Source organism: Vulpes vulpes, chromosome 3, assembly GCF_048418805.1.
Source record: "Vulpes vulpes isolate BD-2025 chromosome 3, VulVul3, whole genome shotgun sequence".
NCBI lineage: Eukaryota > Metazoa > Chordata > Mammalia > Carnivora > Canidae > Vulpes > Vulpes vulpes.
Genome location: NC_132782.1, coordinates 49,813,768 through 49,840,128, shown reverse-complemented (window position 1 = coordinate 49,840,128; position 26,361 = coordinate 49,813,768). Strand labels below are relative to the sequence as shown.

The 26,361-nt window shown below is 38.1% G+C and overlaps 2 protein-coding genes across 2 annotated transcripts in view; both read right to left on the bottom strand.

Moving 5' to 3' along the window:
* The window catches only part of FGF12 (fibroblast growth factor 12), a 544,556-nt gene that overhangs the window by 516,876 nt on the left and 1,319 nt on the right, over window positions 1–26,361 (bottom strand). The window lies entirely within an intron of this gene.
* Window positions 1,573–13,452, bottom strand: LOC112933316 (GMP reductase 2-like). Its single transcript, XM_026016472.2, has 2 exons — window positions 13,268–13,452; window positions 1,573–13,066 (listed from the first exon to the last, which is right to left on the bottom strand). Exons 1-2 carry the CDS (start codon window positions 13,435–13,437, stop codon window positions 12,877–12,879), a joined length of 360 nt encoding a protein of 119 aa, XP_025872257.2. The 5' UTR covers window positions 13,438–13,452; the 3' UTR covers window positions 1,573–12,876.

The following is a 26,361-nucleotide window of genomic DNA, read 5'->3' as shown; positions in this document are numbered from 1 at the left end:
AAAGAAAGAAAGAAAAATTAAATTAATATCTTACATCATACACAAAAATTAACTCAAAATGGATTAAAGACTTTAAATATAAGACCTGAAATCATAAAACTGCTAGAAGAAAACACAGGCAGTCAATTCCCTGACGTTAATCTCAGCAATGATTTTTTTTTTTTTTGGATCTGACTCCAAAAGGAAAAGCAACAAAAGCAAAAATAAACAAGGGGTACTACATCAAATTAAAAAACTTCTGCACAGCAAAGGAAACCATCAACAAAATAAACAAGCAGTCTACGGAATGGGAGAAATATTTGCAAATAATGTATGCAATAAGGGGTTAATATTCAAAATATACAAAGAAACTCATATAACTAGATAAGAAAAACACAGTCTGCTTAAAAAATGAGTAGAAGATCTGGATAGACATTTCCAAAGAAGATGTACAGATGGCCAACAGACACGTGAATAGATGCTCAAAGTCATTAATCACAAATTAAACCCACAATAGGTGATATCACCTCACCCCTCTTCAAATGGCTATTATCAAAAAGACAAGCTATAACAAGTATTGGTAACAATGTGGAGAAAGGAGAACCATTGTGCACTGTTGATGGGAGTGTAAGTTTGTACAACCACTGTAGAAAACAATGTGGAGGTTCTTCAAAAGCTAAAAAAAACTACCATATGACCTAGCAATTCCACTTCAGGTATTTATCCAAAGAAATTGAAAACACTAATTCCAAAGGATGTATGTACACCTGTGATCATCACAGCATCATTTACAATAGCCAAGGTATAGAAACAATCTAAATGTGATGGATGAGCGGATAAAGAAGATGTGGTGCACATATATACAATGGAATACTATTCAGCACTAAAAAAAGAATGGAATCTTGCCATTTGTGGCAACAGGGATGGACCTTGAGGGTGTTATGCCAGGTGAAATAATCAGACCAAAAGACAAATACTGTATGGTCTCACTTATATGTGAAGTCTAAGTAACACAACAAAATTCAAAGATACATAGAAAAGATGAATAGCAGGAAGAAAAGTTGAAGGGTGGCTGAAATGGACAAAGAGGGTTAAAGGTACAAACCTCCAGTTATAAAATACATGAGTCATGGGGGTGTAATATACAGCATGGTGACCTTAGTCAATAATACTTTCTGTATATTTGAAAGTTGCTAAGAAAGTACACTTTGAAAGTTTTTTATCATAAGAAAAAAGAATTTTGTAACTTTGTGTGGAAAACAGATGGTAACTAGACTCCTTGTGGGATCATTTCATAGTGTCTACACATATCGAGTCATGTTGTGCACTTGAAATTAATATAAAGGCATATGTCAATTATATCTTAATAAAACAAATTATAAGTGGATTTTTCTAACATGACTCTGCCCCAACTTAGTCCCCCAACACACTGAGAATCTCCTGACCTCCTACGTGCGTTTACTTTAAAATGTAGTGTTCTGGACTGGGAGAGAAACAAAGCTTGCTCATCTAAGTTCCATCTAGATTCTGCAGCTATGTAGCTATATAAATTTATATAGTCCTCTTTCGTAGACTCAGTCTCCACTGCAAAATATAGGAATTACACCAGATTCTTAAGTGTCTTCCAAACACCAACCTTACGTAATAATAAAAGTAAAAATAGCGGTGCTTTCATACACATCAAAAAGAACAAAAACATTTACTAAGGATTAGCTGTTGTTATCCTCAAAGGCCATAGAGGTGACTATCCATAGACTTTGGCTCCAATAGAGCTTACTTACTACGAAGAGAAAGGATGGGAGAGACAAAAATTTAATGAGAAGTTTAATATTAACCCAAAAGATGGATTACATTTCTACATTGAGCATGAAAGATGAATTCTAATATTCCTGCCAGCTCTATAATTTACCTTTATCTTCTCTGAAGATTTGAAAGGATTAGAAACTTGCCAAAGATAATCAAATAGCAAGAGGCCTTACCACATTTTTTTTCATCTTTTCTCAAAAAAGGTAATGGTCACCCTCATTTTACAAAGAGAAACCACACGCGGTACTGAGAAGACCTGAGTTTTTGTCAACAGCTCCTCAGCTTCTCAGAGTGCTTTCCATACTGTGCTCATTCTTTTAAAATATTAATCCCATTCAGAAAAATGTCTTTTATGTTAACGCCATAAAGAGAATTACGCATCATGAGAGAGATGTCTTCCCTCATCCTGTAAAGAAATATATGATAACCTTGTCTTCATCCTTAAAAAACTGCCATCACCCTCTCAACAATGAAGTCCCATAATACATGTGTAACTTTCAAATGTTGGGTTTTTTTTTTTCTTTCTCTTTTCTGGTCTCTAATCCTTACCTACCACCAAATACTAGCCATGTCTTTTTTTTTCTGATTTCAGGTTTTACTTCAGTCAGATGAACGGGTGGACAAAATTACAACCATGCCCTTCGCAACTTTATCGTTTTGTTATATGTTGGTATTTTCCACCACAAGGAAATTGGTTTGAACCTCTCCGTCCTTTCCTTTCCCATATAATTTGAAATCACAGAAAAGAACTGAGTCCATGGTGATCCTGGCTCTGAGAAAGCTCTACCTGGTGGGACTTTAATACCACCACTGGGTGCACAGAATTCCCAGGAGTAAGTGCTCAGTTGTGCTGAGGTGAAGATACCCACTCCCACACATTTATTTCTAGCTTGTAAGAGAAGAGCACAATGACCTAGGACACACATCAAAATTCCATAATTTCCAACTGCTAATCATCTACAATCCACAAATCTATTCTCCCTTAACCACTCTGGCAGAAAGCCACCAAGCTGACAGACCAAGCCATCACTCGCAATAATTGGAAAGAGTTGCATTTCCCAATTTATCCTGAGCTTGACTTTTCATCCCAATTTTTACTTGAATGTTAAGTAATGACCAAACAAATCCATTACATTTTAGATAATGAAGTCAAGTATTCAGAAGGAGAGCAGAGAGATGGAAAAGCTCAGACATGCGTCACACCTTGCTGTAAGTTCTCTCTCCACAACTCACTCTCTCCAGGCTTTCGGCTCCTCTACTATGTGGCATGAGGAGTTGGTGAGACAATTCCCACATCCTTTGATTTAGTTATGTTGATGTACTTAATCACTTATTACACGAGAAACCGATTTGAATCTTTCTGCCCCAAAGAGAACAACTGAACTTAAAGATAACTTGAGAGATCATTTCACTCAGACACAGGAAAAGATAACTTAAAACTCAATGATCATCAATTCTTGTCTTGAGAAATAATTAAGATGCAGCAAGAATACCCTTCATTGTATCCTTGTTATGCCCTGTCACCACTAGCACAAAACCAAAATCCTCCTTTCTGGGTGGAAGGGGGAACAACAGTGCTTCTCATAAAATCACTTAGAAGCTACGAGTGGAGGCCCCCTCCAGTGCATCCTGGGCTACACTGAGGACCAGGTTGTCTCCTGCGACTTCAACAGTGACACCCACTTTTCCACCTTTGACGCTGGGGCTGGCATTGCCCTCAATGACCACTTCATCAAGCTCATTTCCTGGTATGACAATGAATTCGGCTACAGCAACCGGGTGGTGGACCTCATGGTCCATATGGCCTCCAAGGAGTAAGAGCCTCCTGGACCACCAGCCCCAGCAAGAACAAGAGGAAGAGAGAGGCCCTTAGCTGCTGGGGAGTCTCTGCCCCAACTTAGTCCCCCAACACACTGAGAATCTCCTGACCTCCAATTTACATCCCAGACCCCGAGGAAGGGGAGGGGCTTGGGGAGCCCTACCTCATCCTGTACCATCAATAAAGTATACTGTACCCAGCCAAAAAAAAAAAAAAAAGCTACAAGTGGTAATTAGCACATTTCCTGAGCTCCCTCTTCTTCAAGTTAAGCAACTTCGATTTCTTATCCTGTCATTAAAGTGCTCTTTTCATATGCACACTCTCCTCTATTTTTACTGGTCTTCTACACTGCAGAGTCTGAAAAGGGACACAATGCTTTAACAACATCCAAATAATATAGAATATCATCAAAGATCATATCCACACACCCAGGAAATTACACTTCCTTAAACAAACTAAATTATAGCCATAGTTACTGAAATTTAAGATTTGCTCTATTTGATGTGCTGAGATAAAATAAGATTAGAATTTTACTTTGCCACAAAACAAACTTAAGCAAATCCCTATAACATAATAATAAAAAGATGTATCTCATTTTTAAAGATTTGTCACAGAATATGAAGCAGAGATGAAGCAGTGCCTTCTCAACACGATGTCTCCTCATTTTATGAGTGGAAGTCACTTAGCATATTTGAGTAGATACAATATTAAAAGCATACGGTGTCTTCCTCAAAATATTAGCATCACTCAGTGCTAGTAACTTCGAACACGACATTAATTATTTTAAAAGGTATTCAGGGAAAAATACTGAGTGAACAGCAAAACAGTGACTGAGACCACTTTAGGAATCTTTCACATCAAATGCGATTCTCCCTGCTGCAATCTTTAAGCAGACTCTGGGCTGTAGGCTGGTGGCAAAGACACTGGTCCAGGAGACCATGATTATGATCCTAATTTTGTACTTGGGTAAGACACTTCTTTTATAAAAATACTTTTTTTTAGAAAAGGACATTTTATGTTCATTATCTGTAAAGTTAGATAATTGATCTAAGGTTTCTTCTAGCTTTATGATCACAAACCAATGTGTTGCAAATATTAGATAAGCTCACCTTATAAATGTACATGCAATTAAATGCATATACATTATGTAAGTTGGAGAGTTTCTTATAGCCTTCTCATTTTAAAAAGAAATTATATTCATGCTCAAATATAAAAAACCATCCACATCACTTTGGGCAAAACTTTAAGAAATTCCCAAGACTTGATTATAGCTCTCTACCTTAATTTTTTTTTTTTTTACCAACCATATATTATAGGTATTTCTATACATTGCTTAGGCTTCAGAGTCTCCGGGAATCTCAAACTGATTTCCAAAAGATGTTGTCTTGTTCTATACCTGCAAAAGTCTATACAATATTTAAACAAGATAGTACACTGGGAAACATGTATAATCTCTAAAATGTTTTAAAGATGCTATATTTGTTACCTTCCCTCCATCTCCTCAGCAAAACGAATCTCTCCTTATCCTGTACTCCTGGAACCTTGTTTCATCCCTCATAATTTTTAACACATGCTCTTCCCTGCATTAGATCAACCAACCTGACTCACTTGTGCATCTACAGTGCTTAGCACAATGCAGATTTTTAACAAATACTCAATAATTTTTTGGTTGGATGAAGGGGAAAGAAAAACACTTGACAATATTAGAGCAGATTCCACAACAATATATGCTTTAGGTATTGTGGTTATAATTGATTTCTCCTACAGAATTTAATTTGTTGTTAATACTCAGCCTTCTCCTTAAATATACACAATCCTCACCAGACACGATGGAGATACTCAGTGGATAGGAGATTCCATCAGTACCTTTTTGGTGCTGAAGAGATTAGACTTTGACATTTTCTTTAAAATAATTCCTTAAAATCATATATTCAAAGTGCATTAGCTGGATTCATAACTGGTAAGGCTTCTGATTTAATAACATAAACATAACGACACTCTTAGAGAGATAAAAATCTTTTATCAGCAAGACTCAAAAACACTCTTGACTTTTTTAAGCCGGAAGAGTCTCTAGATCATCATTCCTTTAGCCCACCTCGTATTACCAATGACGCAACAGAAGCGCATGAGGTAAAGTGACTTTGCCAAGGTCACATCAAGTCAGTGGCTGAGTGCTGAACACCAGAAGGGACTCCAGATCATCCGACTTTTAGCTCAGTGTTGTTTCCTTCCTTCCTGTCCTCTCCTATTTATTCATCCAGAACTAACTGACCAAGCAGAAACAATTGGGAGTAGTCAGACCTCTATTAATAACAACCTGCTTTTACACAGTACTATATACTTTACAAAGCACTTTCCATATACTGTCTCTCCTTGAATCCTTCCAAAACCCCTGAGACAGGACATTTACTTCCACTTACAACAAACTAAGGCCCAGAAAGTTAAAGTGATATGTCCAAGGTCACAGAGCTAAATTTGAATGCACACTTCCGTACTACAAATTTAATTCTCCATACATAAATCCATGGCAATCTCTGTTCCACAGATACAATCAGTCAAAGAAAAGGAATTATTCCAATATGATCCTCACTTGTACCCTATTAGGCCACAGTTGTAAAGGGCCTGGCACAGTAACTTTGTGAAACCTTTATAATAAAAAGGTTGATTTTGAAAGAACTTTAACACTAACCGGATGAATAACCCATGCAAAAGTAATAGATAAATTGAGAAAAAGGACAGGACAGACTCCAAAATCCATGTCCAGCAAAGCGATTTAGCCAATAAGATAAGGAAGACTTTAATAGTCCCTGCTTTCAATCTGAGGGAACTAAGACACCTCCATCCCCACCCTCCAAAAGCAGAAATCCTGGGGTATTCTGAAGAACATGTCATGATAGTCATGGCCACCTTTTCAAAACAATACAGAAGTCTCTTTGGCAGCACCCACAAAGGTCCTGAGAAGTACGATCTATACTCTCAGTGTCGCTGAAGTAAGGGCTGTAACTAAGGACAATAATGAGAATGCAAGGAGGTGTTCAGAGCAGTCTTCATGGGAGCTGACGGGGAGCAACACATCCCGGCTCTAACAGGAGGAAGGTGACCCCAAGGACTGGTGAGAAGGCACATGCACAGATAGGAAACAATCATGACCCTCCCCAGTGTACAGGATGAGGACAACAGAGAAGACAATCTTTTGTTTCTTGTTTCAAAATCAGCAGAGAAAATGCTTCTAACAAGGGGGAGGAGGAAATCTTTATTTTGAAAGGGTAAAGATGAATAGTTCTCCTCCATGGGAAATAGGAAGTTAAGTCACAGTGACTATGGTCCATTACTTAAAGGCTAGATCTGAGCACAGGATGAAATCTAAGGGATGTTCAAAAAAGAAAGAAGGGCAAGTGGAGGCTGTGTGCTACATGTGTGTCAGCCCTGAGTCCTTTAGCTGCTTTACACCCAGGATATAATGGAAAATGTTAGGAAAATCAAGTGATTAAATATTACATATCAAGGGCTTTATGTTTTTATTTATCCAGTTAACTTCTTAATATGTACTTAATATGTGCCAGGTCACTGGGATTAAAAAGAAGAAAGACATAGTCTTTGCCTTCGTGATGCTTATAGCCTAGAAGCCTAACTCGGACATGTGCCCAAAGAATCTACAGTCTGGAAAGAAATCAACTCTTCAGGAACATTCAGAGGGGACAGAAGAAGGAAAGATCTTTCTCAGCAGAGAAGGACCGAGGAAAACTTCATTGAGAAAACTACAGCCTAATTATTTGTGGATATAAAAAGTTAGTGTCCTTTGGGAAGATATTATAAGATCTCTTTCATGTTGTGTTTTGTTTTTAACAAATAATGTAATTATTGGTAGTATTATATTACTGATAAAGAATGAGTATTGAACAATATATTTTATCAGTCCTAGCTTCCCTACATATACCATGCGCTAATAGTTAACTAAATCACCAAACCATAAATGTAACAGAATATATTACATTCTTAATTGTTCACTGAAGACAACATTCTCCGCCTCTCCAAAATGTTTAAATTCTATGCTTATACATCTGTTGTGGGCTTTCAAGATAATACAAACACAGAAAAATCTCAAAAATATATTGCAAAATAGCATAACCAGAGCTTCATTTGGGAAGTCATCCCCTGAATTTGCTGGGTGATTTTAAATTCAATCAATATTAGCCGGTGCAAATAAATAGAGCCCTGTTCTTCCAGTTTAAGAACCATGGCCCTGCTTTGCTTTCAAAAGAAATAGTGACAACTCCAAGCCTTCTGTCTTTCTAATGTTACTTTTTTTTTTCAAAGATTTTTATTTACTTATTTGAGAGAGAGAGAGAGAACACTGTGCTTGAGTAGGGAGAGGGGCAAAAGGAGAGGAACATGCAGACTCCCCACGGGGCTTGGAGCACTAGATGGGAAAGCGCAGGGCTCACAGGGGGCTCGACTCTGGGTGGGATCATCACCTGAGCCAAAGTTAGATGCTTAACTGAATGAGCCACCCAGGTGCCCCAGTCTTTCTAATATTATATGAAAGAGTTTGGAGTCCTGCACCTATGTCCAAAGCAGAGCTCCTTTACTTGCAATAGTGTGTTTAAAAAATCCTCAGAGGTTTTCAAAACTGGTACTTCCAGATCTCTGAGATTCAGAACCACCAATTACAAATTTTATTAAGGGGGGCCTGGGTGACTAAGTTGGTTAGGTGTCCACCTCAGGTTCAGGTCATGATCCCAGGGTCCTGGGATCGAGGACCACGTGGGGCTCCCTGCTCAGTGAAGAGTCTGCTTCTCCCTCTCCCACTCCCGCTCCTTGTGTTCTCTTTCTGTGTTTCACATACATAAAATCTTTAAAAAATAAAATAAAAAATAAAAAATTTAATCATATTTATTGATAACTAGGCTTTAGGGTGGGGAATCAATACAAATTACTGAATAGACAATTAGTATGGGAATCGAGAAACCAGAGTCTCAGTCCTGATTGCTTGAGCCACCTTTTCTCTGAGCCTCAGTTTTTACATGTAAAATGAAGAAGCTAAAAATGAATTTCAAAGTCCTTTCTGACCCTAAAGAGTCTTTTACAGTTTTGGAAAGTTAGTAACTTTGCCAGTTATAAGTTAGTGAGAGGATTTTTCTGAGAAATTATTCCTTGAACTATGAGAGCTGAGACACATTTCCAATCATGAATTTGAAGGCAGACTTACTCATCCTCACCCCTTAGAGCCTCTAGCACTTGTTAATAACTCCATTATGGCATTTACCATATTGCATCTTGAACAGTGGTGACTGTCTCCTATTCTAGTGTGGAAGGTTCACAAGGTCACAAACTGTCTCTTATTCAAGTTTTGCTAATGCCCAGCAATGCTTGACAGGGCAAGCATCTAATAGATGCCTAGGTAGTGGAAGAATAAATGAATTAGTATGTCACTTAAAAATTTTTTTCTAGGCATGATATTCGTAGCTCTCTTAACCTTGTAACTCTTTTAAGGTATTTGTGTGTTGTTCACTCACAAGACTACTTTCATGACCCTGATGTCTGACAATCTAAGTATGTTGGATAAAAAGGAGAAGCCAGCCAGGACACTGCTAAAATGCTATCTCTAGGACCTCTGAGCTGAGATCATCATTCTGCAACAGATTCTTTTAAAAGAGACTTCTAGCTAAAGATGGGGAAAGTGAACACAAGCATTTATTTGCATTCCTACCTGAAACATCATCAAAAGTACAATAAAGGTGTGTGTGTGTGTGTGTGTGTGTGTGAGAGAGAGAGAGAGAGAGAGAGAGAGAGAGAGAGAGAGATCTACAAAGATGGAGCAAAGGTGAAACAAGATAACGACCACCAAATTTTAGAAATAGGAAACCAGCTAATGAAAATTAGGATTTAGCAGGCCTGAGAAAGCTGAATTCTAAGTCAGCAGTGGGGAAAGACAGTAAGCAACCTAACTCAGACTGCAGAATCTTCAAAATTGTAGACGGTGGTAGGACCAGGTTTGTCAAGGAGTACAGTCAAGGGGGATGGGATAAAGTATGCAGAATTGGTGGAAAGTTTGTTTTTAAGAAGGAAGTATAACCTCACACCCTCTGCTAAACATTGAGCATCCAGACACTTGCCCTCCCCAATCACAGTAGAAGACTGGAGATTTATTCTTTTTTTTTTAAGATTTTATTTATTTATGCACGAGAGACATAGAGAGAGGCAGGGACACAGGCAGAGGGAGAAGCAGGCTCCATGCAGGGAGCCCGACAAGGGACTCAAGCGCCTGGGTCTCCAGGATCAGGCCCTGGGCTGAAGGCGGGGCTAAACCGCTGAGCCACCGGGTCTGCCCTGGAGATTTATTCTTTGTAGAAAATAGGACAGAAGTTCCCCCATGCAATGGATAGAATAAGAACCACATTAAAAACTTGGAGATTAAGTGAATGTGTATGCACTGATTACTGAGACCCACATAATCCTGGTAGCCATGTCTTTATTCTACAAGCAGGAGAAAAAATCTTCTTTGAGGAATTTGTAGATATTAAGAGGCAAGACCTAAAGATACTGATATCAGGAATTCCACAGTAAAAAGCCCACTGTGATTACCCTACAACTGAGATTATTTCAATAAGCGCATCCATGTGCACAGAGCTTCTAGTCACTTTTTTGGCTGACTCTTAAATATAAAGGGGCAACCAAGTATAAAAAAAATGTAAAAAAATCTCTAACACAAAAGAGAAAAATTAAAGCAAGCAGTTTCAAGAAGTTTTGTGTGTGTGTTTTTTTTTTAACTAACTGGAAACAAAGGCTACAGAAGGAGATGAAAACTTTTTAAAAATACATCATTACTATCTTCAACAAGGTATTAGAAAATATTGCCTCAGTGAAATGAGACAGCATAATATAAAATCAGAATTCAAATAAAACCAACAAGTAAGGATCTTGGAACTAAAAGTCTGATATAAGAAATTTAAAACAAAACTTAATAGAAAGATTAAAAGATAAAGTTGAGTCTATCACCTAGAAAGAAAATAGGGAAAATGCAGAAGAGATGAAAAATAAAAGATAAAACATATGACAAATAAAAACAAAAATAAATTCAGGATATCAATATCTAAGTAACAAGAATTCCAGAAAACTGGAACCAAACAATAATAAAAAAGAAGGAGGAGAAGGAGCAGAAAGAGGAGGAAGAGAAACAGAATAGGAAATCAGTAAGGAAATAAATTCAGGAAAATTTTCTAGATGTAAAGAATATGAGCTTCCATAGGGTAGAAGCCTATTAAGTTCCCAGCATAGTGGATAAATATTAAACCACAACACAGCAAATCTTTATGCATTTTGAGAACTTCAGCAAAAACAATAGATCCTACAAGTCTTCAAAGAGAAAAAATCAGCCATGTTCAAAAAATAATCAAGATAGCATCGGAGCAGAACAACAAAACTGAATGAGGGAAAAGACATTATACTGGTGCCATTTAAATTCTGAAGGAAAATTATTTTCAACCTACAGTTCTACACCTAGCCAAATTATTATTCAAATAAGAGGAAAGAATGAAAGTATTTTCAGATATTGCAAAGGCCCAGGAAGTTTAACTGCTATGTATCCTCTTTTTCAGGAAGCTCCTGAAAATTTATTCCATCAAAATAAGAGAGTAAAGAATACAGAGGATACAGAAGAACAAAAGAGCTAGGCAAAGAGATCTGAAGAATTTTTCCAAGGTGATGGAAAGAATGGTTCCAGAATCAAACTCATGCACAGGGAATCAAAGGAAAAGAGCTCATGTAGAACCAAGTTGGAAAGTTCAGAGAGAGATTATTTCAAGAGGATGACCTTGATAGACTATCTGTATGACTGAATGTTTTGAGATGAGATTTGGAACACTGGCAGAGACTTGTAGTTAAATAGTGAAAACTGTAGAGAGCTGAGCAAACCAAAAAACCCAAGACAGCTATCAATCACAAAACACACACACACACACACACACACACACACACACACACACAAAATCTGAAGAGGAAAAGAAATCATAAGTTACCTTGGCGTAGTCATAAAAGTATTTACAAGGTCATAATAATGTAACTACTAAATACTGATCTAACCAAAGGAATGATATAACAGCCCTGGGAAGATGGCAGGATAAAGGATGCCTGTGGTGGTGAGAATGTGCTTATGAGAAGAGATAGAAAGTTCGTTTCCAAGGTGGGACATCAACAACAGAACTGAGAAATTCAGAAGCAGCAAGAATAGAATAGTATTTAAAGTATGAAGATAAATATCAAAAAGACTTTAAAGAGATTGTTTCTGGAGAGGAAGGAGACGAGGAACTATCTTGGATAATATGCTCTCTATAATTATGACAAAAATAACAAAAAAGGGAAGGAATCACCTCAAATTTTATTCTGAGGGATTGTCTTGCTCTAGAAATGTTTTTGAAGGAATGAGTAGCATAGGAAGCGTGCTCCTGAGCCTTCACATCCTACCAAGACATGATTCAATGGCCAGTCAAGATCAAAAGAGGTTGCTCAGAGAAAAGACCAGGCTGTCCTTGCCTTCTGTCTAATTGCTCCTTATGGCTATTAGATGAAAATCATCTGGTTAACTTCATTTTCAAAATCTTGCTCATTAATCTTTCACCAGCCAGGATGAGACTTTCTCTATACAAGGCGGTAGTCTAGATTTCAACCATTGATTTATCACTGTCCAGTTTGACAGGAAGTGCCTTCCTGGAAGTTTTAAGGCTTTGATCCTAAAGCAATATATTTGAGGGGTTACAGCTCTATGTTGAGTTAAAACTAGAGGTTCAGACTGGAATATTATGTTTGCAATTCATTTAAATAATTAAGCAAACCTGATTCCATCAGATTCAGCAAAAGCCATGGCTATGATTTTGTACCAGAGGCTATAATGAGGCAGTCTTGAGATATTTAATGATAGCTACATCTGGTTGAGTGCTTACTATATGCCAGGCAGTGTAGCAAATACTTTAATATATTATCTCATTTAATCATCAAAATGACTCCTTCAATAGATACTATTACTATCTCCATTATATAGATGATAAAATCTACAGTAAGGAGATTAGAAACCCTTCCCAATATCTTCAGCTAGAAAGTATACAACAAAAACCAAAACTAGAATTGGGTTCAGAAATTGGTCTTTTTAATTTCCCTCTATTCTCTAAAGAAAGATAGCCAGATGGGCAGCCCGGGTGGCTTAGCAGTTTAGTGCGGCCTTTGGTCCAGGGCCTTTGGGAGGTGCTAGTGCCTTGAGAGGGCACAGCTGCTCAGGTCTAGCTCTCATCACTGAAGATTGGATTCACCTGCTGGGTGACCCAGATGAAGGTGGTTCTCCGGCTCAACTCCTTCAGTTTAGCTGCTCCCACGTAGGTACATGTGGAGCGGATGCCTCCAAGGATGTCTCGGATGGTATGTTCCACATCCCCTTTAAAGGGCACCTCCACCGTCTTTCCCTCTGAGGCCCTTAGAGGAGGAAAAACTTTCTTACCTTTTCCTTTTGGATTCATAAGCCCAATGGCTCTTCCCTGGTCTCTGGCATTTACCCCAGTTCACCACTTTTCCTCCAAGAATCGTACCGTGCACCTCCCAGCAGCCAGGACTTCTGCCGCCACCCTCTTGGTCACACTTTACAGGAACCCTCAGCTCCTGGACCTCTGCACGTACCTGTACTCAGCCACTCCCCCAGCATACTTCTTCATGGCCATTTCAGAACTCATCCCATAAAAGAGCTTGTACTTCTTGCCATCTCTCTCAATGAGCTCGCCACCTGATTCACTGTGCCCAGCCAGCATGCCACCCAGCATCACAAAGTCAGCTCCTGCCCCTGCCACCATCAAGAACGGGGGAAAGAACTGAATCTGGTCCGGGTGCCCACATGCCCACCCTTCAGAAGCAACTCACCAAATTCTCAGTCCTGTCAATGAGTCTAACATGTTACTGGTTTTGTTTCCCTAGCTGACACACAACCCACACAAGCCTGGTCTGCTCTGGCCTCTACTCCTCAGTGGGCCTGATTTAAAAAAAAAAGAGAGAGACCCAGGATCTTTTTGGAGAGACCCATGGAGACCCAGGATCGAGTCCCACGTTAGGCTTCCTGCTTGGGGCCTGCTTCTCCCTCTGCCTGTGTCTCTGTCTCTCTCTCTCTCTACTCTCTGTGTCTCTCATGAATGAATAAATAAAATCTTTAAAAAAAAAAGACAGCCAGAAAATAAAAATACACAACTGAAACTGTGGAAGGAGCCACGATTTCCTTCAACAGATGCATGGATAAAAAAGTTGTAGTCTATGTATACAATGGAATATTCCTCAGCCATCAGAAAAGACAAATACCCACCATTTGCTTCAACATGGATGGAACTGGAGGGTATTATGCTGAGTGAAATAAGCCAATTGGAGAAGGACAGTCATCATATGGGTTCACTCATGCATGAAATATAAGGAATAGTGAAAGGGACTATAAGGGAAAGGAGGGTAACTGAGTGGGAAAAATTAGAGAGGGAGACAAATCTTGAGAGACTCCTAACTCTGGGAAACAAACAAAGGGTTGCGGAAGGGGAAGTGGGTGGGGGGTTGGGGTAACTGGGTGATGGGCACTAAGGAGGGCACTTGATGAGATGAGCACTGGGTGTTACACTATATATTGGCAAATTGAATTTAAATTTTTAAAATGTGAAAAAAAAAAGAAAGAGTGATGGTAAGGTTGAAGTCAAACATATTTCTCACTGGGCACCTGAGTGACTCAGTCGGTTAAGTGTCTGCCTGGCTCAGGTCATAATCTCAGAGTCCTGGGATCAAGCCCCACATCAGGCTCCCCACTCAGCAGGGAGTCTGCTTCTCCCTCTCCCTCTGTGCACTCTCTCTCTCAAGTAGCTAAATAATATATTTTTAAAAATATTTTCCACACCGCTCTTCATATGCTTAAGGGTAGGACAGTTTGAACAGTTTCATATAACATAGTTGCAAAATACATATATATTAGTACTTGCGTAGTTTTTGTCCTGTCATTACAATTCTGAGACTTGATAATAATTTATAGACCTTCAGGGAGCAATTTTTGAACCTGACAGATTTCAAAAAGATTCTCTGGACCTTTCTCCTAAATGTCAATCTGTAATTTTCAATAAAAAATTTCAGGGGATTATGAACCAAAGTGAACACAAGTGAAACTCACTGCTCCATTAAGCAAGGGAAGTGTCTCAGCATCAGAGATTGGCAAAAGTAAGAGTGAAATACTAGATGACAGCGTTTCCTCTGGCCATGGCATTAGGCTTATAGGTATGCCTTGCTTTGCAAAGTGAATGTTTTCTTGAAAAGCTAGGGAATAATTAATTGAAGTTTTGCAAGTAGAATTATACACTAAAAGCCCTGGGAATCTAATTTTTAAAGATAATTATATTAATTAATGTCTCTGAAATGTAAGTTATCATCATCACCTACATTATGTAATTTGTAACAGGCCTCCACAATTTCCCCCCCAATCTTTCATGATTCATCATTCACCGTTTCCTATCCCCAAACCTACCTGCTTCATGAAAGCGGGACTTTGTCTTGTCACTACTATATTCAGCACCTGGAACAGTATCCAGCATAACAAATATTTGCTAGATGAATGGATTAGCCAACCACTTCATGTTTTCCTCATTGCAACATGTCTACCAAGTAATCTATACCTCTGCTTATACTAATCCATCAGCCTGGAATACTTTTCCAATGTTTCAGTTCCATCTCTTTGCAAGAGCAAGCTCCAATGCCAAGTCCCTTCTCTGTTGGGAGAGATTATATTTCTATATCTGGTGTCAGAGCAAAAGGAATAAACCCTGTCATAGTCATTGGTTCCTAGCCTATTAACACATAGCTAGAACAATCCACACAGAAGATATGACATTGAAAGTAAATTTAAAATTTAATCTAAATGTTCACATGCACTGCCCGCTGTCAACTCTTCCCATTTGTGACTACCATCAAAACCTTCTCTATGAGGTCTCCATGAGGTCAGAAACTGTCTTTTTTTCATTTTTAATCCCAATGGCAAGCAATTTACATGGCACAGACACATGGATAAATGAATACATCCAAATGCCTGTTATTTGTACACATGTATTATTTATTTACATTATTAACAACAACTTTGTATGAACTAACTAACCAGCACGGTTGTACTGGGGTGATTTTCTAAGACTAATCTTGCTTACTCTTTTAAGCTATAGGTTTTCCTCATAAGAATGTTACCCATAATCCCTTATTCTGACATTCCTCAATAATTAGCAAAATCCACATTTATTTCTATATTCAATAACAAGGTACAAGAGAACCTTAGACTAGATTGTTGTCTATGCAGCCTGAAGAAACTGGACTTCATTTTAAGCCAGACGATGGAAACAAATTTATAAAATTCTGATTTAAAAAAAAAAAAAAACAGTGGGTTAACCAGTCACTGTCACTACTCTTTAATTTTTATAGTGTGATATAAACAGTATGTCTAAGAAAAACACCATTTTGAACCATACACTACCATTCTGGTGGCTCCAATTGAAAAAAAAAATGAGTGAGCCAGAATTAGGCAAAAGGATAAAACTACTGAGGGCAGCAAGGTCAGCAATCTAAAGAAGAGTGGGGAGGAGTGGAACCAATTCTAGACCCATCACAGCTCAAGACAAAGGAGGAGGAGAATGATCCGGAAAGGAAAGAATATGGCACTGTGAGTAAGAAATGTGGCAGCTTCCAGCATCAAGTAGGAATCCTGTCATTGTATCAGGAATGTTCATGGGGTGTGAAGGACACCAGAGCTGCATCTAGTTCCCTGAACAAGGCTAACATAATTATGGGGAGTTTGAGACAAGAATTCAGCCCCATCCGGGAACAGAGGAAGTAGTAAGCCTAAAGTTCAAATAAGAACCACAACAGCAACAGCTGTTATGATTGAGTACTGATTTTATGCTTGATTCTTTATATATTTTTTCTTTCCTTGTCCCATTCATTTAAAAGAGCCATGGTTCAAATGAAGAGGCAAAGACCCAGAGATAGATTTTGACCAAGTCAGAAGGATTAACAAGTTGCTAACTGTATGGCTTATATTCTTTCTACCATCGCACTGAGCTTCCCAAATAAGCAGGACAACTATTTGAGATGAGGTGGGGAACCAAAAAAAAAAAAAAAAAAAAAGGAAGTTGTAACCCCATGCCCTTGGGTTTGGAAGTCAAAAGAGCAGAGCTCTTTCTCATCTCATACCCACTTGACAGCAGGCAGGAACTCCTAGTGATTCCACAAGTTGGCTCTCATTGGCACGGGGCTTGGGTGAGACTGAGTCTTACAGAGGTCAGGCATCCGAAAGGTTAATGAAATGTACACATGTAGCATGTGTGGGCACAGTTGGGCTTGTTTTTCAGTAATAAAAGGAGGTTAACTGACTTACCAGACTAGAGCAAAATAAGTCTTAGATGTAAGAGTCAAACTCACAGACTAAGAAGCCAGTCTGCCACTTCCTAGCTAGGTGATCTGGACAAGTTACTTAAAGTCTCTATGGCTGGTTTTTCACTCCCTAAAATAGGAATAACAATAGTGTCTGATTCACTGGATTGTTATTAGGATTAAATGAGTCAATATATGTAAAACACAGTGCTTGGTACAAAGCAAAAGCTATATTAGCATTATTTCAAAGACAGTAATCTCTTCACTTGTTCTTTTTCTTGTTCTTTTTTTTTTTATTTTTGGGGAGAGAGAGAAAAAGAAAGAAAGAGTGTGTGCATGCGTGCGCACAGGTGAGGAAGACGCAGAGAGAGAATCCCAAGCAGGCTCCACAGCGTGGTGACCAACCTGGTGCTCAATCTCAGGACCCTGAGATCATGACCCTAGCTGAAACCAAGAGTTGGACCCTTAACTGACTGAGCTACCCAGGCACATCTCTTCAAACGTCCTTTCAACATTTCACATGAATAAAACATAAAACTGTGAAGCATAGAGAGATTTGCTTGAGTTCAGTTTCAGTAGACCTGTTTAAAAGTTTATCACTAAGCCCAATACCTAGTGTACCTATGCCTTATTTAAAAAAAAAAAAAAAACACTTAAATATTGGTGAAACATTTGAAAATGGGGGAATAAATCCATTCAAAATCCAATTATCATTACCCAAATATTGCCGTTTTTGGCATATTACCATCTATTCTTTGTCCATGGACACAGAAACTTTAATGTAATCAGTACATATAACCACATCTCTGTATTTCTAATTATAGCTCATGTTCATAAACATGGTAATGCCTGTCAAATATTCCACCCCATTACTGTAGTTCATTCTTTGTGCAATCAGAAATTCAGCTTACTAACCATGAAACTCTTAGACTTTGGATAGCTTTCATCTGAAAGGAAATGTATCTTCTATCTAAAATGATCAGTAGCCAATCAAATATCAGAAGAGATGGTTATCGGTTTTTAAATTGTTTGAAGGCTGAAGGACTGAGTGCAATTATTTTTGAATAATATATCACTGCTGATTGAGAGCTAAAAGAAAATCAGATCTATTATGTCACTAAAACACTCAGCATTTGGATTTCTTGCATTATTCTGTTTGTCTTTCCTTTTTTTAGGGGTGAGTTGCTGGTTAGGTTGGGAGAAAGGAGAAAACCATATCTACCAAATCAACTTCACATATGACTGATATATAAATAAATTAATCTTAATTGAAAAGAAGAGACATGTAAGGTAAAAAAAAAAAAAAGTTATAAAACCATAACGTACAATCTGCTGAGCAAAAATGTCACTCAGCCAAAGAAATAGGACAGACCAAGGCATCAACCATAAATCCTTCAACAGAATTTATCCACTGTCGTCCCTACATAAATACTTCTCAAAATGCTGGTTCTGACAATCTTGCTTCTAATCCACCCTTGTTTCACAGATGAAGAAACAAGAACAGAGAAAGGAAGTAACCAGCTCAGTTTCATTATGAGTTGGGGTGGGAATCAGGACTCAAATCCAAATCTTCAGACTCCCCAGCCAGGGTCTTTGCCACAAGGCCCCGGAAGCTCCCTGCTCAGATCAGACATACCTGACCTATATGTGGTCACAATCATGCAACCTACAATTGCCAGCCAAGGAGCAAGTCTCCTCCTCATCTTAGTTCTTTCTCACTTGGAACCAAGTTACTTGCTCAACTCGCTTATAGGTCTGGCAATATCAGTCACACAACTCACAGGATTAAAAAGCTAGCTCAAACCAACAGTGGGTCTTTAAAAATTAATGTGGTAGTTATGACCACCATATTTTGTTTTCCATAGACGTCAAGTCTACAAAGGATGAAGTAAGGGAAGAATACGTACTAGCTGAAAAAGCAGTTTCTTTGTAATAAGAAAGTAGAAATCAGTAGGCAAATAGAGTTGGGTTTTTGTTTTTTGTTTTTTGTTTTTAAAAAACGGCTTAAGACACTGAGCTCCAGAGAGGAGAAGGAAGAGACTGTTCCCCAGGTTCCTCCCCTGAATTCAGGGACTTGAACCTGAATCCAGATTTGCAAGCATGTAGTCCAATATTAGTGTTGCTGTTGTTGTTTTAATCAAAGTACTTTATTTTTTTTCCATTTCAAGTTTGTATTTAAATTCCATTTAGTTAACATACAATGTTAGTTTCAGGAGTAGAATTTAGTGATTCATCATTTACATGCAATACCCAGTGTGTATCACAAGTGCACGCCTTAATCCCCATCACCCATTTAGACCATCCCTCCATCCACCTCCCCTCCTGCACCCCTCATTTGTTCTCCATAGTTAAGAGTCTGTTTTCTGGTTTTAGTTTTATTTCATCAGACCACGCAGGATGTTTGCTGTGCCTCAGTGAATCACACCAGTTTGCCATCTCGTACCCACCAGCGTGCATACCCCCATTTGAAAAATTCAGCCTTAGAGAATCCAAACACTGATTCAGTAATCAATAGATACTGCTTATTAAATAAATCAAACAATCATCTTGTTTTAAAATTGCTTTGGCTGTTTCCTTTGCCTCAGTATTATTGAGGGGTTTGCTCTATTTGCATTATCACTTGGCTTTTTACACTGATGTTGATGTCAAGTCCACAGGTAAAAAGGACCCATGACATCTCATTTTAAATCATTTGTAGACTTGCAAACAAAGTGTGATTTACATGGCAACCTTTCTCTTGACACATAGCAAATATTTCTCCGTTAAATCCCAAAAGAGAAAAAGAAGTAAATCAAATTCAATTTTAAAGAGTACTAGAAATGTTAAAAAATATTTTGAAATGAAAGAAGTGCCTTAGGAGAAAACTGTATAAATAATCTAATTTTAAACATAGCAGATTTTAACAATTAGAATAATTATGTCATATTTTTTGGAAGTCAGAAACATATCTAGGTTTTTGGTTTCCAAAAAGTTGAAAAGGAATGTCCCAATTAATGTGTAATATTTGCTCGACCGATTTGAACATTATCAGTATTTGAGGATTGAAGAAAAACCCAATTGTTTCACATGGGTGATAACTGTAGGAATGAATGGGGTAAGGAGAGATGGACACATTATTGGCAGATTGGCATTGCTGCATCCTCCTGACTTCTGGTTAAGGGAATTTTTGCTGGGTTTAGTTATCTTCTGAATGGCCTCTGAAAGCTTCTGGGTGTTTTGTTGTTGCTGTTGTTGTTGTTGTTTTTCTACAGAGTAATCCCTTTGCCACTGCTTCTCAGGCTAATAGCAGTCTGGAAGCAGAAGAGAAACAAAAAAACCTAACCACAGAACAGCAGCTTCATTTCCTTTTTTTGCAGAGTTTAAATACTATATGTTGGCAAATTGAATTTAAACAAACCAAAAACAAAAAAAAGTAAAAAATAATAATAATAATAAAGAGTAAAAAAGCTTAAAAAAATAAAGCCCACTTTCACTTATCTGCGTCCTCTGATTCACTGGTGATGGGGTTTGTTTCAGCTAAAAAGCCAGCATATGCTTTTTCTAAAATGAAAAAAGAAAAAGATAAAGAAAATGCTCTGTGGAGGAGCAACAGGTGTCTTTTGGGACTTCTTCCAAGGTGCCATTGGTTTCATCACAGCAACAAAATACCACCGGAGGGTGGGAGTCCCCAGATACCCAAATACAAGAAGACAGAGATTGTCTCAAAAAGTACTGGAGAGAAAAGCAAACTAAAATTAGAACTATAGGCATAGATCTTGGGAAAAAAAAATCTACCATGTTGTCAATACAAAGATGTTAATACGGAGATGATGAAGATGTTGGGGGAAAATGATGTGTCTTCTTAGCCTCAGACATTCACCATCCATTGACCTATTTGCTATCCCAAGCCTGTAGTATAAGAATTAGGTCTCTTGTCTACATGTCACTCTCTTAACACTAAAGATAATAATAATCAAGATCCGGGAGGTAGGAGTCCTGTAGTGTTCCTGACAAAGGACTCGGGTACATGTTATAGTTCGATATTAGTCCCTGTGGTTTATCTATTGATTCATAATTGAGAGTGCATACCCTAATTATGTGAGGTACTTCATAAATATCTTAGTCCCGTGTCCCATGCACACCCAGGGATTCTGATGTGCACTTCTGATGGAGAATGCTATTAGTCATCAGATTTCATGTAGTCAATGTTTTATACCCATTCAAGGTGTAATACTTGACCTAATGCATCTCCATTCCCAAGCCCACAAGATGTTATATAATTGCCTCACAAATAATTCCTAGCAAAACAGACACAAATTCAGGTGTTTGAGAAGTTAGTACATAAATACAGAATATACACAAAATAAATCCCTTTTAGTAAATTAAAGCCTTTGAGAAGTCAAGGCAGATGACGTATTGAGCATCTATGGGGTATACTTGCCTCTAAAGCTACAAAGGTGGCAAAGGACCAGTTTCTCCTCTCCAGACTTCACATTCTCGTGAAAAGACAAACACAGCTAGTAATACCAAAAGACTATGATTCTAAAGAAACTCTACATGCTTTATTGGCATGAGTTTAATTTCATAATCATAATAGTATTATTTGGGGTTTGGGGTGAGTACAATAATTCTTACTTAACCGAAGAACAAAGATGAGATGAGTTGCCTAAGTCACTTAGTCTATCTGAGTCTTTGGTTTATTATCTCTAAAATGAAGTTAAAATGTCTAACAAGTTTGAAGGGAGATGATATATATTAAAAGCCCTTTCAAAGAATACAGAGTGTCTCATGAATGTTATTTATGGCTGTTAATATGTGAAAAGTCAGAAAATCCAATATACCATGATTGGTCACTTAGTGGGTAGGTACAAAACACCATACCTAATAGGGTCAGTACTTCAGAAGCTTAAAGGCATAACAAGACAGAGATAAGGGGATGATACTCCAGGCCACCTCCAGATGCATTCCTAATGCTAACAAGCCTCATGATAAGCACCTAAGTGAGACAATAGGTTACTAGCAAGCTATCTGGTCAGTCGGAACTGCTTTTAGAATAGATACCTAGCCTGAGTTCAGATATTTTCCCCACACAACAATTTTGTTTCAATAAACCAAAGGGGGAACTAAAGGTAGGCACTATTGCTGTGGAATGTATAGTGCCCCTATGAAGACCATTAATCACTGGAAGATTTTATATTCTAGCTTCCTGGGTAACCACTATAGCTCTGAAAAATGAATGAGGAAAAGACAATGTTGGAAATCAATAGGTCTTGAGCCTGTTCATATGTTCCTAGACTGGAAGCTCCCAGAGAGCAAGCCAATGCACTATTTCTATCCCCATCCCCTGCATTTAACAATGGGCTTGGAAGAATGCAGCAACTAAGAAAATATTTTGAATTACATGAAATGAACTTCCTTTAATATTTAAGAATCAGGAGACTCAGAGAGGGAAAATGATTTGTCCAAGGTTACATATTAGAGTGGGGTTAGGAACAATGCCCAATGCCTATTCTATTATGTTTTTTACTGCATTATATTTTACTTATCCTGCCACAATGGCCTCAGAGTTTTGGAATTCTTTTTTTTTTTTAACCACAAAATAGCTTTTCTTAAAATCACTTCCCAGCTCTGCTAAACTAGTTACTACATACACCTTTCTTTTCTCTCCTGCAGAGTGGACCACCCTGGTTTCAGAGAAATGACTGTTCTATGCCTTATATATTGGTTCATGCCCCTGGTTCGACTCTAATGGTTGGTGTGAAACCCAGAACCGAGTTGAATCTTCACTGGGAATACATGTACAGTTCTCTACAGAGAAAGCAGGTCAGGTTACTGCCTTCTATGTTCTGGAATCAAATGTTCTGGAATCACACTGATGTTTCTGGTAGCCAAGCATCTTTCACCTTTTCCAACTTATCATCTCCTGCATGTGTGAACATGGCATGGTAAACTAAGTAAGGCCATTCAATTCAACATATGTAACCTGAGCCCCTGCTATGATAAACAAGAATGTTTTATTTGAAGCAGGCAGCTGGGTAGCTGCAGAATGTTAGAGGTTCAGATAATGCCCAGAGGAAGGTTAATCTATTAGTGGAGACATGAGAGGGAGATCTTTAAGATCGGAGATTGCATCTTATCTGTTCTTTCACAGTCTCAGAAGTAAGTAGATTGAGAACATACCAGGTGCTCAATAAATATTCATTTAAATAAGGAACACAAAAATTGCAATGCTGATAATAGGAAATGCTTTATGTGGGGTACAAAAAAGTACTGAGGTCATATACGGTATGCCAACAAAATACTAATTAGATGTGAGTGAGGTCAGAGAAGATTTTATGAAGCAAGGGGCACATAAAACGACTCTCAAAAGAATAGAAGAGGGACATATGACTATGGGAAGAGGCTAAGACTACATTCACTCTAAGATGCGTCTTGACTTAAGCAGTCTAACATCACACTAGGTTAATACCAGGACATTGTCAGAAGCTCAGATTGAATCTACAGAATAGGTGTTAAAGATAATCAGGGGTTGAAGATAAACAGCTCGAGAAATAGCAGAGAGGGCATTTAAAAGTGAGTCCATTTTTCTGATCTAACGATGAATCAAGCAATTTCTTTTGCATCTCATCTCCGTTCTTTCCAAAAGCAACCAAAGACCTCTAACCTGATTACATATCCAGGAGCTTCTGTATTGATTAGAGGATATCACATCCGCTATACTGAGGTGGCAGTCTTAGATGTCAGTTCTCTAAGATGTAAACCAGTGCTTCTTAAACTTTAGTGTGCATGCAAATGACCAGCAGATTTTCCTGAAATGTATATTTGATTCAGTAAGTCTACGGTAGGCCTGCAGTCCTGCATTCCTAACAAATTCCCAGAAATGTTAATGCTATTTGTCTATGGACCACAACTTGAGTAGCAAGGGCCTAGACCAGGGGTTAAGTCGGGCTTTCTATTACTGTCACCTGGGGAGCTTTGTAAAAACACCTACACCCAGGTCCCACTCCAGAATGTCCAGAGGGGTGCCCTAAGCATCTTTATGCTTTGAATGTTCCACAGGTGTTTCTAATATGCCAGCCTGAGGTTGAGAACCTAGGTAGACAAAGAGAAGATGCAGTGCAGGTAGAAAAGGAGAAAAAGTAGAAGAGAGGGAAGGACAAAGAACCTCTTTCCTAACTCTAAATCAATGCTTCTCAAACTGTAATGTGCAGGTACATTACCTGGGAATGTTGTTAAAACTCAGATTCAATAAGCCTGGAGTAAAGATCCAGATTTTGCAGTTCTAAAAAAAACTAGTGTTCAAATCACATTTTGGGTATCAAGAATCTAAGTGAATGATTCCCAAACATTGCTGCACCTGGTATCTTTAAAAAAAAAAAAAAAATACCTGTGCCTCTCTCACACCTCAACATTCTGATGTCACTGCCATGGGTTTTAGCCAGGCATGAGGATGTTTAAAAAGCCTGCCAGATTAATCTAATGTACAGCAAAGTTTGTGAAGCAATGTTAGGCACAAATTCTGTCAAAGCTAGTCAGACTGAGCAGCAATCCTATCTTAGAGGTGATATTAATTATCATGGTGCATCGAAATCACTGAAATTAGATCATGATTGATTGCTAGGTCAATTGATTTATTTTCCTCTCCTCCTTACCCTAGATGATAGGAAGTGATAGAAAGCAATAAGTAAGGGAGCCAAAAAAAAAAAAAAAACTTGTTTGTAAATGACATTTTACTAGAGACTCTGGTCAAGTGTTCTAAGAAAGGTTTTCAAATGCTGGAGGTAATGTGAAGGTTGTCAAATGCTGGCCACAAGATTCCAGATTAACTGGGCCATCAGATTCTTTTCTGAAATAGAGAACTCTTGAACCTTCAACTGAATCATGTAATAACACTCTTTGAATCTATGTTAAAGGAGTTTCCGGTAGAAAAAAAAAATTGTATGTACTTACATTTGAGAATGTCTTCCTAGAATTAGATTTAAATCTGCTCGGGGAAGAAGTTTGCACATGACAGCATAAAGTATGAAAGATGCTCCGATTAGAATAAGATACGGATACGCTCCTTTTAATATACTTTTTTTCTACTATAATAAAAATTTCAAGTTAGCTACCATTTTTAGCTGTGCCATTGCATCAACTTAGAAAGTGAGGCCAATATGTAAGTAATTAGCCATTCTTAACATGATCACTACCTGGGTAATTCAGTTTTATAAAGGAAGTCTAAGAACTAAATGCATAAGGACTTTCAGTGTGTCTTTTACCTGAGGTGATTATGCTGTGCTATCGCTGCAAAATGACCACAATATTGGCTTGGGACAAAATTCTTCATTGCCTTTGGGTCGGTGCTGTGAATCACGCCCGAATCACTGCGCTCTGGATTGGCATAGAACTTCTGGCCTGATTCTTCTCAGATACAGTCCTGAGATTCTTTCTTGACTCCAAATTCCCAAGACTGGCAGTACTTAATAGCTACAATGCCACTGTTATCAATCTGAGATATAAACCACCTGGAACTTTGAGCGACATGTAGCATATTTTGCCGGCAAAGAAGGGAAACAAAAAATTATCGCTAAGAGACACATCCTCTTTTATCATGGACCAAGAATTATTGTATAAATTAGAGGCAAAAGTGTTACTAAGAACCCTTGCCAAATAACCAAGTTTAATAGCCAAATAGCAGGTGTCATCTAAGTACAAAAAAAAAAAAACTGCTTTAGAGTAAAATGATACTCTCTGTTGTTAACTTACATGCCAGAAATACTTAATCAACTAGAATATTACAGACCTCTATGAGTTAAAACTGGCTTCTCATTCAAAAACGGATTACACAATAGAGTTAATTTATGCCTCGTGTACATAGGGACGTGGATTCTCTCATGTATGTACATCATTGTCGATCATAGAAATGCCCATCAGCAAATCGTAAGGATAATTTGTCTACTTTGAAAATTGCCAACCAGTCCAAATCCATGTTAATTCAGTTCTTTTCATACTGTAAATGCTCATGTAGGTTCAAATACTTATGTCTTCCAATTAAATACTTAAAATACTTTACTGACCACATACCTGCTATCATCTGACACTCCATTTTTACAGATCAGCTCAGAAATAGGTAACCCACCACCACTCCCTGATCCTGAGCACATTACCACGATGACTGACATTCCCGGTTTAAAAATAAAACCTGGTTTCAAATATAGCTTCTCGAGTTCTGGGTAATGAATATAGTTTCATAAAAGTTGACATCATTTATTCTGATTTCACCCGAATTAAATACATCCAGTATTCCTACTGGATATCTGACCACATCACTCAAGGTTCTCGAAACCTGGTGGGTGTTTGAAGGGGGAGGAGGAGGAAGAGGGGGAGGA

Excerpts from the sequence above, each read along its gene's own strand:
- LOC112933316 (XM_026016472.2), bottom strand. The coding sequence starts at position 13,437 with ATGGTGGCAGGGGCAGGAGCTGACTTTGTGATGCTGGGTGGCATGCTG. Across the intron at positions 13,067-13,267 it reads GGGGGAGTGGCTGAGTACAG|GGCCTCAGAGGGAAAGACGG; the intron begins GTACGTGCAGAG and ends TCCTCCTCTAAG.